The 14,595-nt window shown below is 44.1% G+C and overlaps 1 protein-coding gene across 2 annotated transcripts in view; it reads right to left on the bottom strand.

Moving 5' to 3' along the window:
- Stt3B (catalytic subunit 3B of the oligosaccharyltransferase complex) overlaps positions 1 to 14,595 on the bottom strand; it is a 125,256-nt gene that overhangs the window by 63,519 nt on the left and 47,142 nt on the right. For both annotated transcript variants that reach the window (XM_067104530.1, XM_067104529.1), the window contains exon 8: positions 10 to 126. In XM_067104530.1, coding sequence (XP_066960631.1) covers positions 10 to 126 — 117 coding nt within the window. The remainder of the gene's footprint in view (positions 1 to 9; positions 127 to 14,595) is intronic.

Here is a 14,595-nt window from a genome sequence, read left to right as displayed (position 1 = left end):
AATACATACCTGTTGCTCGTGTTTCATTTTTCGCAGCTTCCCAGCTTTATCATATCTGTTATTTTTCTCACCATCCTCATCATCATCACTGGAATCTCCTACACTTGGGCGAGAAGGTTCCTCTTCCTGGAGTTCAAGGAAATGTAAAGATAAATAATCCTTCGTACAGATCTTACACGAGAAATCATAAGCTCATCTCATCTCTGCAATTTCACAATATAAAATATAAAGGCTTCTATTATATTTTACTTTCTTGAATCAACACTGTAACATAACAACTAGTCTTGTAGGAAATTTTTCTTAGAAAAGACTCTTAGAAAAGACAGCCCAGCTAGGGCTGAGAATTTAGTGTGAGTTAGTCTAGTTAAGCTAGCTAACCATAACATTCAGTGGAAAATGCAGAGAAGATTAGAGATGATGCCCTTCAACTCCTAATTGGCATGAGGGTTCTCCCACAAATTTAATACTTAACACCAATTTTATCTTATGCAATAGTTTGCATGGTATATAGAACTTTCTTTTAATGTGATCATGAAAATCAATCCTGAAGTTTTCTGTAAAAATTACATGTGCTAATTCTGGTCCTTGCATTTTATGAAGCAGTATCCTTCAGACTAACTTTTCTTAAAATCTCTTTAATCTCATTAATTCTTCTTCTTTTCCCTAACTCGTTCTTAATTTTCAGAAGCTCTCCTTCACTGCATCTTCTTCTTCCAGTCCCCTGAAGGGCATATTACCTACAATGTGCCTTGCATGTGAACTGCACAGTACTGAAGATGCCTTACTGTGCCCCTCTGGTCTCTAGCTCCATCACTTTCTCCCTTTTATTTGTCATCTTTTATCTCTGGTCTCTTTCCACCTGGTTGTCCAATGTCCATACCACTGTCCTGGTTCAATTTTTACTCTCATCTAAAGATAACACCTGACAATATGTATAAGTTTGTTGAAAATTTACAGATACAAGAGGGAGGGCTTTATTATACCTGAAAACCCAATAAACATGGAACAAACAAATGTATTTTAATTTCACATAAGTTGAAACAGGTTGGAAATCCTTTATCTGAAATGCTTGGGGCTGTAATTGTTTTGGGTTAGAGATTTTTTTTTAGATCTTGGATTACACTTACTGTCAAAAGAGCATTACTCGCAAAAATTGTTGTAAAAACAGAACCACCCTTAAGTATAGCTATTACTTACACAATTATGCCTATTTCAAAGACTGCTTTTGTGGTGTATGCAAAGCCTCTTTATGAAGGTACTTGACCATATATTCTTTGGGAAGTTGAGTGATATTTGTAAAGTACATAAAGTACATTTCAGAGAGAGAGAGAGAGAGAGAGAGAGAGAGAGAGAGAGAGAGAGAGAGAGAGAGAGAGAGAGAGAGAGAGATGAGATAGTGTGTGTGTGTGTGTGTGTGTGTGTTAGTTGTGTGTGTGTGTGTGTGTGTGTGTGTGTGTTTGTGTGTGTGTCTGTGTCTGTTTCATATTTATTTATGGTGCTGTACTTAACCATATTTTCTTTGGGAAGTTGGATGATATTTGTTAAGTACATTTAAACAAGAGAGAGAGAGAGAGAGAGAGAGAGAGAGAGAGAGAGAGAGAGAGAGAGATGTCTGCTTCTGTGATGTAAGCATTGGCCTATTTATGGAGGTCCTTGAGTCATTATATTTTCTTTGAGAGGTTGAGTGACAATATATTTGTAAGAGAGAGAGAGAGAGAGAGAGAGAGAGAGAGAGAGAGAGAGAGAGAGAGAGAGAGAGAGAGAGAGAGAGAGAGAGTCTGCTTCTGTGATGTAAGCACAGGCCTATTTATGGAGGTGCTGTACTTAACCATATTTTCTTTGGGAAGTTGGGTGATATTTGTCAAGTACATTTAAACATGGCAAGAGAGAGAGAGAGAGAGAGAGAGAGAGAGAGAGAGAGAGAGAGAGAGAGAGAGAGAGAGAGAGTCTACATTTGTGGTGTCAGCATAGCCCTATTTATGGAAGTACTTAATTCATTACACCTTCTTTGATAAGTTGAGTGACAATTTATTTGTAAAATGTGTTTTACAAGAGTAGACAGCAAGAAAGAACATTCTGCTTTCTGGTGTAAGCATAAATTATGCCTATTATGCAGGTACTTAATTCATTACACAGTGCTGTCTCTGATAGGTTGAGTGATAATATATTTCTGAGTCCAGTCCCGTGTCAGCCGGGTGAAATTCCATTACAGCACGAATTTCTAGGTATAACCTTGCTAGATATACCAGAGAAAAGAGCTTTCAGGAAAGCTGGGGTTACTACCCCAGTCAAGCGTCTTCTAGGAAGGCGTCGGTATAAGAAGGGGTGAGTGAATTACCACTACCACGGAAACCTACTGAAAGATCTCTCCTATCAAAACCCCGGAACAGAGCGGTGAGCCGTTACAGCCCCCACACCAAACACCCGCCAGGACGGCGACACCAGCGCCACCTACCTCATTCCATTTTCTAGCACGTGAATCGCTGGTTTATTTTGTGTGCTCTTCCATCATTTTGGATTTTTTCTGCTTTTCTGACGATGGCGTCGAGCAGCTTTACCATTTCAAGTTAAGTACCATCTTCTTGTGGGGTTTTGTTCTATTTTTGGCTGTTATAGTCTCGTATTTTCATAAATATTGAGATCTTATTATGTCGCCACGGCGTCCCCAGCCAGCCATGTCGACCGCGAGGGCGCCTCCTTCTGTTCTTTTCAGTTGGTGTTGTCTCCTCGTCGTTATAGATATTTGCCCCCATTGGTTCCCCTTCCTGGGGTTCCTTGTGTGGCTCCCCCTCTTATGAATTACGATCATTGGCCTCACTGGCCTTTGTGGGAGTGATGCCCGTCTAGGTCCCCCCCAGGTTGGGTTCCTTTTGTTTTGGTCTTACTAGGCTAATTAATTTTGATTGAAGATGGTGCTCTCTTGTAGTTTTATTTTTAATTTTATTGTTTTTATTATTTTATTGAGTGGTTTACTCGGTGCTGGCGGCAGCCTCAGATCTAACCGCTTCCCCGTGGTAGGCTACGCTCTCTGTTGAGCACATTTTAGTTTTTTTTGAGTGTTGGTTATCTGGTGGAGTAGGCTTGTTAGCTTCCTTCCCCTTTGCCCTGGGTGGGGAGTTCAGGTTGAGGGAGTTTTGTTGCTGTTTTCCTCCGGGATCGTTTTTGGTGGGCAGAGTGAGCCCTTGGTTCTCTTCCTCCATTTGGGGAATCGAGTTCTTTGGATGTGTTTCCTCTAGGCTAGTCGCCCCCTTGCCTGCCATTCTCGATCCCGGCTGGTTCTCGGCACAAAATTTCTCTCCCAGTTGCTTCCCCTTCCTTTTACACTCCTCGCCCTAGCCTATACTAAGGTTAGGGTCCATATTAGGCTTCGCCTAGGTAGGAGTCGGGCTTTGGGTTGGTTGCTTCCAGTCATATTGCCCCTCCAAGATTCATGGTCTGGGAGGTATGGTGCAGTTGAGCGGGTGAGCTTCTCCTGTCTCTGTTCCTTCCTGGTAGCCTACTCCTCCTACCTCACCTCCCCCTCCTCCTCTCCAGCCTTGCTCTACTCGTGCGGGTGACGCTAGATGGCGTTTCTCCGAGTTCAGGGACTTCTCTTGTTGGTTGAGGGATTCGCTCCCTCCCATATTGTTCCTAGCATCGCTGTATTGGGGTTGGTGGTTTGTTTACTCTAACGTGTTCGAGTGTTTCCTTCGTCTCCCCTCGCCGGGTTTACGTTGACACGGTATATATATATTGCTTCACCCTATGTTATGAACATATGAGCATTTTACCCGTCTTGTTTCTCCGGCGGGAAGTAAGGGCGGAAGGTTTTTTCATATAGGAGAACGGATCCCTCCGTCCTCTTCAGTTCTTACCATCACTTGTTATTTTTTTTTATTTTTAGATAAGTCTGTTATCTACAGGAGTACTCTCCTTTATTCATTATATATATATAAATTCGTGAGTCCGGTCCTATACCAGGGTCTTCGCCGTTATTTTACTGGCAGCCCTTATGGTTAGTTCCTGGTCTCTCTTCCCTTCATTCCCGAGTACTCGGGGTCTGGAATCCTACCTTCCACTCTGTGTAATTTAGAGCTTATTGGCCCAGTTTATGATAGGGAGTTCTTCTCCACCGGAGTATTCCGGTTGCAGTTGAATTTCCCCGGCCTCGCCAGCTTTAGTTTGCTTAGGGTGGGGAGGTTCATGTACTTTTTACTTACAGACTGTTCGCTGTGAGGAGCCGGGTGCACCGCCTCCCTCCAACAACCCTACGGTCACGTAGTTTGTCGGACCCACGCTGGTTGTGCGGTCCGCCTGGATGACCTGATTGTTTGGCACCCTGATGGTTGTGAGGTTTGCTTTGCTCTCTGCACAACTGTCCAGGATGAGTTGGTAAGTGACAGTCTTTACATTACTCTTGCTTTATGCTCCTCATATTATATTATACATTGTTTATGAGGTTCCCGGAATGGTTTTCGTTCTTAGCTAATTGTTGGTTTTCTTACAGGCGGACGAAACTTCCAAGAAGTCTGCCTTGGAATCCCTCCGGGCCTGGGTGGCTGGGTTTGGAAGGAACGTTCCGTCGGGAAGCCCCTACGTCCTCGACGCCAGGTTGAGGGACTTGCTCTACCCGGCGCACGGGTGGCGGCAGCAGTGCCTGAAGATCTGGCCACCCCTATCATCCAGCAGATCCGGGATGAGACCCAGCCACCCCAAGCGGATATCCTCTCACGCTGAGGTCTCGGAGGATGTTGCCGCCATTAATCTGGACCTGGAACCAATGGCTGTAGAGCAGGACCAGGTGGTAAGTGGTGAGGTAGGTGAGGTTGTTGGGGCGGGCCCCCTTTATTTGACTCCCCTGCTTCATCTGTTTCTTCCTTTACAGGTTTTGTGAAGTCTTCCTCCTTGGGTGATAGAGCTCCATCTGCTATCCCCAAGTTGAAGTTGAAGACTTCATGGAAGGCGAAGGGCTACAAGTCCTCGACTTCCAAGAAGGCATTGCCCTTCCCCGTCGAAGGCTAAGGTCTCAGGACCTGTAGCCTCCGGGAGCAAGTCTGGTTCCTCCAGCAAAGCGCGAGTAAGAGGGCTGCAAAACCAAGCCCTCCTCGCCAACCTGCTTTCGGATGCAGAGGCCTTTGCCAACCAACTTTATAAACGTTTCACGGAGGACCTAGATTGAGATTCAACAAAATTCTGGAGAAGTTGGCCAGTCATGATAACATACTGGCGGGAATGGCTCACCCACCCCAGCCGAACCACAGTATGTTATCCCCGACACTGCGGACCTCCCGCCGCGTTGATGTCGGAAACCCCTTGGCGTTTCGCTCTCCGGGCCATCCAACATGATGGCAAGCTGACACTTGATGGTCTTGGCACGAGACGGTTGGAGGAATTGGAGTTCTTCCCCGATCTCTTGCCCCTTACCCAGGCTTCGTGAGGCTCACGGAGGAAGCCTGGATTCGGTCAGACAAGGTTCCTAGGAGACTGTCATCATCCCTAGGGACCAAGCTCAGTCGGCTCTCCTCGCGCACTCTGGACGGAGTGGCAGGCAGATAACACGAAGTTGACTCCTTTCAAGGGAACTTCACCATGTTCACCCTGGGAGACAACCTTCCCACTCCTTGCTTGGACAAAGTCGCTCTGGCTACGGCCCGAGCGTGTTTTGAGGGCATTCCGTTACCTCAGCTAAGGGAGACAGACCCTACTTCCTGGTATTCCCAGGAAGTAACGAGTTCTGGACAGACGCCCGTCCACTTTCACGGTCGGGAAGCTGGACCCCTCTGCGCTTCCACGCAGTTTAGCGAGCAGCTCCCAAGCTGCCGGAAGCTCTTTGAAAGCGGAGTTTGATGCTCGGGTTAAGTTAGCCCGGTCCTTGAACTCCGTATGCCTTACTGAAGCTACTGCCGTCTCCTGCTCGGACGAGCCCTTCTTCCAGGTTTTGGCTAAGTCCTTGCTGGCAGGTTTCCAGTCTGACTTATCTGAATTCATCATGGCCAGACTGGAATGTAGGAAGTTCATCTTTGCCGACGCCGACTATCCGCCACGAGCCCAACAAGCTCGTGAAAAGCTCGATCTGGGGACCTAACCTCTTCCCCGGAAGAGGAGGTCACAAGTGTTATGGCTGAGGCTACACGGGCCAACCAAAGTCTTCTCGCTGGGGTATTTCAGCCTACAAGCGTAAGACCCCAGAATCGGCCGGCCCCAATCGAGAGGAGGTAAACGCGTTCAGGAGGCATAAGAGGCCCCACCATCAGGCGGTAGTCCAAGCCGCCCCGGTCTCGGCAGTGGCACAGCCTTCCACTTCAAAGGCTCACCCCCAACAGTATGTGCTGGTCCAACCAGCTGCACCCTCCTATGTGGCCTCACCGGCATACAACCCCACATATGAAGGCCGTGGTTATTTTCACGGCCTTAACAGGGTTGCAAAGGAGGGAGGAAGAGGCAAAGCCCCTCATAGAGGAAAGCCCAACACCACCCCAAGGGAAGACCTGGACGTGGTAGGGGAATAAACCCGCTCCCTCCCACTGAGAGAACACAGGTAGGCGGTCGCCTGTTTTGGTTCAGGGACCAATGGACCTTCAGCCCTTGGGCACACAGCATTGTGTCCAAAGGACTAGGATGGAGCTGGATCAAAACCCTCCTCCTCTAACCAGGTTTTACCAGCCACCCACATCAATCCTAAAGGATTATGTGACAGAATTGCTCAACAAACGAGCAATAAAGAAAGTAAGGCACCTAAAGTTTCAAGGCAGGTTATTCACTGTTCCCAAAAAAGACTCCGATCAGCAAAGAGTGATCCTGGATCTGTCGGCGTCTAAATCTCTACATAAAATGCGACAAATTTCGTGATGCTTACGGTAGCTCAGGTACGGACTCTACTTCGCGTGGAGCCGTCACCACCTCTATCGATCTTTCAGACGCTTATTATCACGTCCCAGTTGCGTTGGAACTTCTCTCAGTTCCTCGGTTTCAGACTCGGGAATCAAGCCTACTCCTTCAGGGTCATGCCATTCGGTCTGAACATTGCGCCCAGGATATTCACAAAGCTGGCGGACACGGTAGTACAGCAACTCCGGTCAAGGGATATCCCTAGCAGCATATTTGGACGATTGGATAATTTGGGCACCAACAGTTCCGGGAGTGTCAGAAAGCCACGCCCATAGTCATCAATTTCCTGGAGTCATTGGGTTTTCAACTGAACAGAGAGAAGTCCCGCCTGACTCGAGTCCCGGTTTCAGTGGTTGGGTCTCCAGTGGGATCTGTCATCTCACACGCTGTCCCTTCCGCCTCCCAAGAGGAAAGAGATAGCATCTCTCACCAGGAGATTTCTCAAAATCCATCAGCATCCCGCCGGTCCCAAGAAAGGGTCCTTGGGTCTCTTCAGTTTGCCTCAGTGACAGACCTGCTATTAAAAGCAAAGTTAAAAGACATAAACAGAGTGTGGCGGAGTCGAGCCAATGTCAAGCTCAGAGACAAGGTCTCCTCTATTCCTCAAATCTTAAAGACAAGGTTGCGCCTTGGACCACAGTCAAGGGCCTGTCCAATACAGTTCCGCTTCAATTTCCCCTCCGCACTAGTTGTTCACACAGACGCTTCTCCTAAGCGGCTGGGGGGGATATTCACCAAAACAAAAGTACAAGGAACGTGGTCCACAATGTTTCAGCAGTTCCATATAAACACCCTGGAAGCTATGGCGGTCTTTCTAACTCTGAAGAAAATCCGCCCCAACCGGATTCATATCAGGTTGGTATTGACAGCGCAGTGGTAGTTCATTGCATCAACAGGGGCGGCTCCAAATCAGGCCGAGTAAACCAAGTAATGGTTGCTATCTTCTCCTGGCGAACAAGCACGGCTGGCACCTGTCAGCCACCCACCTAGCGGGGTACGGAACGTGGTGGCGGATTCCTGTCCAGGAATACTCCGTTGAGACGGAGTGGTCCCTGGACGTGGAATCTTTCAAATGGATTTGCCGCCGGGTTCCGGGCCTCCAAGTGGATCTGTTCGCAACGGAGAGCAACTTCAAGCTCCCCTGTTATGTGGCTCCCAACCTGGACCCTCAGGCGTCGCCATAGACGCAATGACAGTAGATTGGAACAATTGGGAGAAGATTTATCTTTTCCCCCAATAAATTTACTGCTGAAAGTTTTACACAAACTCAGGACATTCAAAGGTCAATTAGCCCTAGTAGCCCCTATTGGCCAAGAGCAATTGTTCCCTCTTCTTCAGGAACTGGGATTACGGAGTCTTCGGATTCCCAAGCCCATTCTGACTCAGACAGTACAAACCAAGACTGTGTCAGCTTCTCAAGAATTCAGAATGCCCTAGTTTTATGGACTTTATAAAATTCGCAGCCCAAAAGGAGCGAACATTGACCCTGTCAACACTCTGTTTTTAGAATCAGATAAAAGAGATTCTACTATTAGACAATATGATTCAGCAGTCAAAAATTAGCCTCCTTCCTAAAAGCATCTGAAGCCAAAATCATGACAGCTAATTTAGGAGTTTCCTTCTTTAGATCATTGTTTGAGAAAGGCCTTAGCTCCGCCACTATTACTACAATCAAGTCAGCATTAAAGAAAGTATTTCTTTACGGTTTTTAAAATTGACCTTACAGATTCTTACTTTTCATCTATCCCCAGAGCATGCGCTCGTCTGAGACCAGTATCACGCCCACAGTCTGTTACGTGGTTTCTCAATGACGTCCTAAGTTAGCATCAGAGATGGATAACTTTCATTGCTCTTATCAGGATCTGTTAAGGAAGACTTTATTTTTGATTAGCTTGGCTTCAGGTGCTAGAATCTCAGAGCTGTCGGCTCTCACTAGAGGTGATAATTTTGTGAACTTCCTCCCATCTGAGAGGTCCTCCTTCCCCTGACCCTAGATTTTTAGCTAAGAACGAAGACCCACAGGACAGGTGGTCTCCTTGGAAGGTGGTGCCCCTTCCTCAAGACCAGTCTTTATGTCCAGTTTATACACTTAAATCTTACCTTAAGAACTCCACAGAGTAAGTCGGGTCCTCTTTTTATCAGGGAGAAAGGTGGTACTCTTTCACTAAATGCTATAAGACAACAAATTCTATATTTCATTAAACAGGCCAACCCAGATTCAGTTCCCAAGGTTCATGATATTCGAGCAGTTGCTACTTCCATTAATTACTTTCATAATATGGACTTTTCAGAGTTATCTAAATTTACGGGTTGGAAATCACCTCTAGTGTTTAAACGCCACTATTTAAAAACGTCAAGCCCTGAAATTTTCTACCATAGCTGTGGGAAGTGTCATCTCCCCACCTTAATTAATCATATCCTTGTCCTTTCCTTTTCCCCGCCCGCCTGCCTCATTTACTTTTCTGCTTATTCTCCTGGTTGATTATGCCTCACTGCCTGGCTCCTCATATTGATGTTTTTGTATCTTGTTGATGGAAAAACTGTAATCTGAAATGCCATGATTGTTTTTTTCTTGTGGGGTACTGGACAGTTTTATTTGGCTCCATGTACCCCAGATGAATGTATATATTAATGTTGATTGATTTTGTCTCTTACGTGTTTAGCCTAAGTTTACGTGTATAGTATTAAGGTTATATTTGCAGTTATTTTGTGCACATTTTCATGTTTCACTTTGCTTTAAGTAATTTTAAGGTTTTGGGGTTTTTCCCCGTCGTGTAAGTGGGACCTAGGCCCATGTTTCATAGTATTAAGTTTTTTAATGTGCCTTAGATTTAGTATGCCTTAGTCTTAGTGTTCTTGCTCACGGAAGAGATTGTTTAATTAAAATTATTTTGGTAAAACTTTGCTTTTTCTTCAGATTATCCCTCCATGTTTTTTTCCAGTAGTTGCAGCCTTGGCATGATTCTCTATCACGATTTCACCGGCTGACACGGGACTGGACTCAGAAAAGGGATTTTGACAGAGGAAAATCTATTTCTGAGGAAGGTCCCGTGTCACCCGGTGACCCTCCCTGAATTACCTAGTACTCCCCTCCCTCTTTGCACATGCCAAGTCTGGGGTTAGTGCTAGCATGGAATGAAGTAGGTGGCGCTGGTGTCGCCGTCCTGGCGGGTGTTTGGTGTGGGGCTGTAACGGCTCACCGCTCTGTTCCGGGGGTTTTGATAAGGAGAGATCTTTCGAGTAGGTTTCCGTGGTAGTGGTATTTCACTCACCCTTCTTATACCGACGTCTTCCTAGAAGACGGTCGACTGGGGGTAGTAACCCCAGCTTTCCTGAAAGCTCTTTTTCTCTGGTATATCTAGCAAGGTTATACCTAGAAATTCGTGCTGTAATGGAATTTCACCGGGTGACACGGGACCTTTCTCAGAAATAGATTTTCCTCTGTCAAAATCCCTTTTTCATAACAGTTACTTACAACATTTTTAAACACATGTTTTAAAGCAAGAATTCTTTTTCTGTTTTGATAGGCAAGTCATCAAAGAGAGAGATATCAGAAGAGAAGTTTTAAATTTTGTCTGATGGGAAAAGGGGTGAGAGTTACAAGTTGGAGCACAGATTCCTTGACAACAGGTGGTGTACACCCTGAGAGAGAGAGAGAGAGAGAGAGAGAGAAAGAAGAGAGAGAGAGAGAGAGAGAACTTGTGGTGGACTTCTGATGGGAAAAGGGGTGGAGAGTGACAAGTTGGAGCACAGATTCCCTTGGACAACAGGTGGTAGGACTGCCAAGATCATGCTTTACTATACTACATAAAATCTGATGTGATCATTCTATTCAAATTAATCTTATATGAAATTTACACTTTAGTCTCGATTTGGGTTCAACAGCTGCTGTAACATTCAAAACTAGTAAAGAGAAGGTGGAAAAGTTCAACCTTTGGCTTTGGATACTCTTACTTTCTTGTTTTAGTCTCTACTTTTGTGAATATAAATTTTTATGAAATTTATTATTTAGAGACTTCTCTACTGTTAAAGATAGATTATATCTCCGCTCTGATAGGTGAGTTGGCATTCAAATTAAAGATTGAATGGCTGACCCTGGATGATTGTCTTGTACACCTGTTCTCCACCAGGTGTTTCGAAAGTTTTTAGCTCTTGTCAGAATTCTCCTTGACACCCTACTAAGTAGCAAGGAAGTTGGTAAGGGTCTACTTTAATAGTAGGGAAGTGTCCAATCAATAAATTTTATCATGAAAATTTATATAATTTAGGATGAATATTACCTACTGGTAAAGATAGCTGATTCCCACATTGGGAAGAGGATGGTGGGTTTTTTGCATGAGACTTAAAACATTTTTACCTGATCTGGAATCCTTTCTGTATCTTTATGGCACCAGAAGTTGGATTCCATTCAGGGAGCGAGGCTCTCGTATGTGTGCAGCGAAGAGCAGCCTTGTAAAGAAAACTGTTTCAGTTCAACTAGAATGAAACAGAAGTGGTGTGAAGGGACCCCTGTGCCTGGGTCCAATAGCCCCAAAAATGAGTGTCACCTAAAATTTATTATCTTTAGGATATAAAGGTACGCTCCTATACAATATATGTAATTTCATGTTTCTCAGATATCAACAACCCGAGATTTGAAATAGAGCTTAAAAGACTGCTCTTTCTCCAGTTCAATTAAAGACTTGACCCACTACTAGCAGTAGACTAACGATCTTCTGTTTTTGGACCCAGTTCTGCATACTTAAGGTAGTGAGCAGCAAAAACTTAACTTCACTTCTACTGCTCTACATTAATCACATGCCCAAGCAAAAAATTTGTCATAAAACTAAATGAAGTCACAACTGCTCTTCCATTATGAATGTTTACCTTCAATAAAGGTAAAAGGTACAAAACTATTTTCTCATCTGCTATTATGATCAAATACATCACAGCAGACATCATGTTCTTTGACAATGACATTCTAGGTTTTCTAAAATCACAAAACAAAACGCTAACTTTGCCTCACCAAGGCTTAACCTATTTAAATAAATTTTAATTGTCCTAACAGGACAAAGAAGTATTTACTCTTCTTTCCCCATCAAAGAGGTTATATTTGGAATTCTTCAAGTTTTCGGAAAAACTTAGCCTAGGGCAAAAAAGATAAAACTGTATTCCCTCTACAACAGCCTTACAGAGAATGCTTGCAATAAACTTACTCTCTTAACTACTGATAGTGCTAACAGAGTTTCTTAGTAAACACTTCAATGAAACTCATTCCAGATTCTCAAAAGGACCTACAGATAAAATTTCAGAAATACATCTAAATTCCTGATAGAGATTGATACTGAGTTCTAGGGGCTTCAATATCAACTGATCTCAACAACTTAAGGTGCTGATCATTAGCCAGATCCAATTGCACATGGAGCAATACCAAGGAAAGCATGAACTATAACTTTGTATGTAGACAGCGAAAGACTCTTAATATATCTACAAGAGCGGAGAAACTTTAGACATGGAAACTTTGATGTCTACAGGGGTACGGGTGTTGAAAATTTCGCTAGAATGGCACCCAGAGCAATACACAAGCCACTGCTTCTGATACAAGGCAAATTTTGTTTCTCCACTTGATTAAGGATAGAATCAGAAGCAGTATTTCCACTATGACTTAGTTTCTGACCAGATGTTTGCACTGTAAAAACTCCCCCATATAGCCAAGAGTTCGAGCTCTTAGGTATACACCTACCAGGAATTATCAAGTCTTTCCACCACCCTAACATCTCTGCAAGATTTACCAGGTGGTGTTAACCATTCTATGGTGTATTGTAAGTCTGTGTCACAGAGACAGAGGTGGAAACAACAAAACCAGGATGTAGGTTCAAGAAAAAACTGGTTATCTGGTAGTTTCAGCATCCCTCCTACAGAGCCTGGCAACAATAATGGTCCTATTTACTTAAAAGTTTATTGAACATTTGTTTAAATAGCAATCTGCTATGCTGAGACTACAATGTAAATGTGCCTGATTATTCTGACAAATTCTCCAGTGAGGCCATGTTTCCTAATGGAGAAAGCCATTTCTGTGTATGAAGCTTCCTTAAGGGCAAAAAATCTTTGAGAAGTCTGTTTGTTTTCTGACAGAAAAGCCTGCAAACTGTGTCTACCCTCTTCCCCTGATAAAGAATGGACTGAGCCAGATGAAGCAACAGATCCTTCGCCTTCAGAATACCATCAACAGCGTTGGCCAACATGAACCAGTCAACTCAGTAAAGAGAGAATTTTTGTTCCTAAAAGACAACACCATCCCCCTACAGGCAACAAAAAAAAAAAGCACCTTAAATAAGGATACCTTCCAAATAGAAATCAAAGGAACTTGTATAACTGAGGATCTATTGGTACGAGGAAAATGCATTCTGCATGTCCACTGAATCATCCAATCATTCTATTGTAAAGTTACTAAAACCACGCAGGAAAAACCATGAAGAATGGGGATAGATGCTTAAAGTTGTTCAGTCTCTGTGCATCCAAAACTGGACACCAACCTCCAGTTGCTTATGGAGATAAAATCCCAGTGAATTACCGATACCTGCTCCATTGAATTCTTCTCTAATTACAAACTCCCGCTGAAGATTGAGATACTTCTGCTGGAGAAGATGTGAAGCAATGGCTCTATGAGACAACACTAGTGGAGGGGAAACCCAAAAGGAATCATGAGTCTCCTTCGGTATCTCTACCACCTGTAAGTTCTGCTCCTGAGGCTCTTCCAACATACCAGAAGGCCTGCAATTGGCCTCCTACCAGAACCAGAGGGATGAACAGATCCCCAAAAGGTAAAAAAAAGACCTGTGAGAAAGAGGTACGACTTTCTACCAAAATGTCCTCCCTTATCACCTTAAAGAGAGTCAGGCTTAGAAGGTGACCTGAAGGAGAAACTAAAACAGCTGCCATCTCCTGTGTAGGAAGAACCTTTGATGACATATAGGAGTACTGTATAACTGTTCTCACTTCTTCAAAACTGAGTTACTAAAAGCATGAGAACATTCACCTGTAGTGTCAGAAAAGGCCTTGACCACACAAGTCAAAAACTCTAAGATGCTTCCTTGCTAAAATCCTGCTGACGCCACAAACTCTCTTCGTGGGCGCCACACACTCTCTAAGCTGGCACCACAAACACTCTTTAACTGACAGCACAACCTTTCTATGCTGGCACAGAGAAGAAGCAATCAGTAAAAGATAAAAGTTCAACAATTTAAACAGAGACCTGGACAACAAACTCCATCTCAGCATGTCCAAAACACTTGGTCAGTCTCAGAAGTATGCCTCTTCAAAGGAAAAAGACAAGCAAAGACAACAGAATCTCTGACCGAAGGCGGTAAAGCACCTGCATCTAAGAGATGGCCCTCAGTAACTTTAAAAAAAGGAAGACAAGAGCTGCAGACTTCAAAAGCTTTGTGCACCAGAGCATGAGACAACATACAAAATGCATTTTAACTGAAGGAATAGCTTGGGTTTCTTCAAATACTTACTGGGTGCCTAAATACTCAAAGATAACAGAGACCTATTCTCTGCATAGTCTATTTCCTTCAATGAAAGAGGATAAAGCAAAGGACAAAGCTCCAGCAAATGCCGTACATAGATAGACAGAATATATTATAGATAGAATACAGAATTTAGGCCCAAGGCCAAGCACTGGACCTATGAGGTCATTCAGCGCTTAAACGGAAATTGAAAGTGAAAAGGTTTACAAGGTGTAAC

The sequence above is a fragment of the Macrobrachium rosenbergii genome, chromosome 5, assembly GCF_040412425.1.
Source record: "Macrobrachium rosenbergii isolate ZJJX-2024 chromosome 5, ASM4041242v1, whole genome shotgun sequence".
In the NCBI taxonomy this organism is placed as follows: Eukaryota; Metazoa; Arthropoda; class Malacostraca; order Decapoda; family Palaemonidae; genus Macrobrachium; species Macrobrachium rosenbergii.
This window is presented reverse-complemented; position numbering and strand designations above follow the sequence as displayed.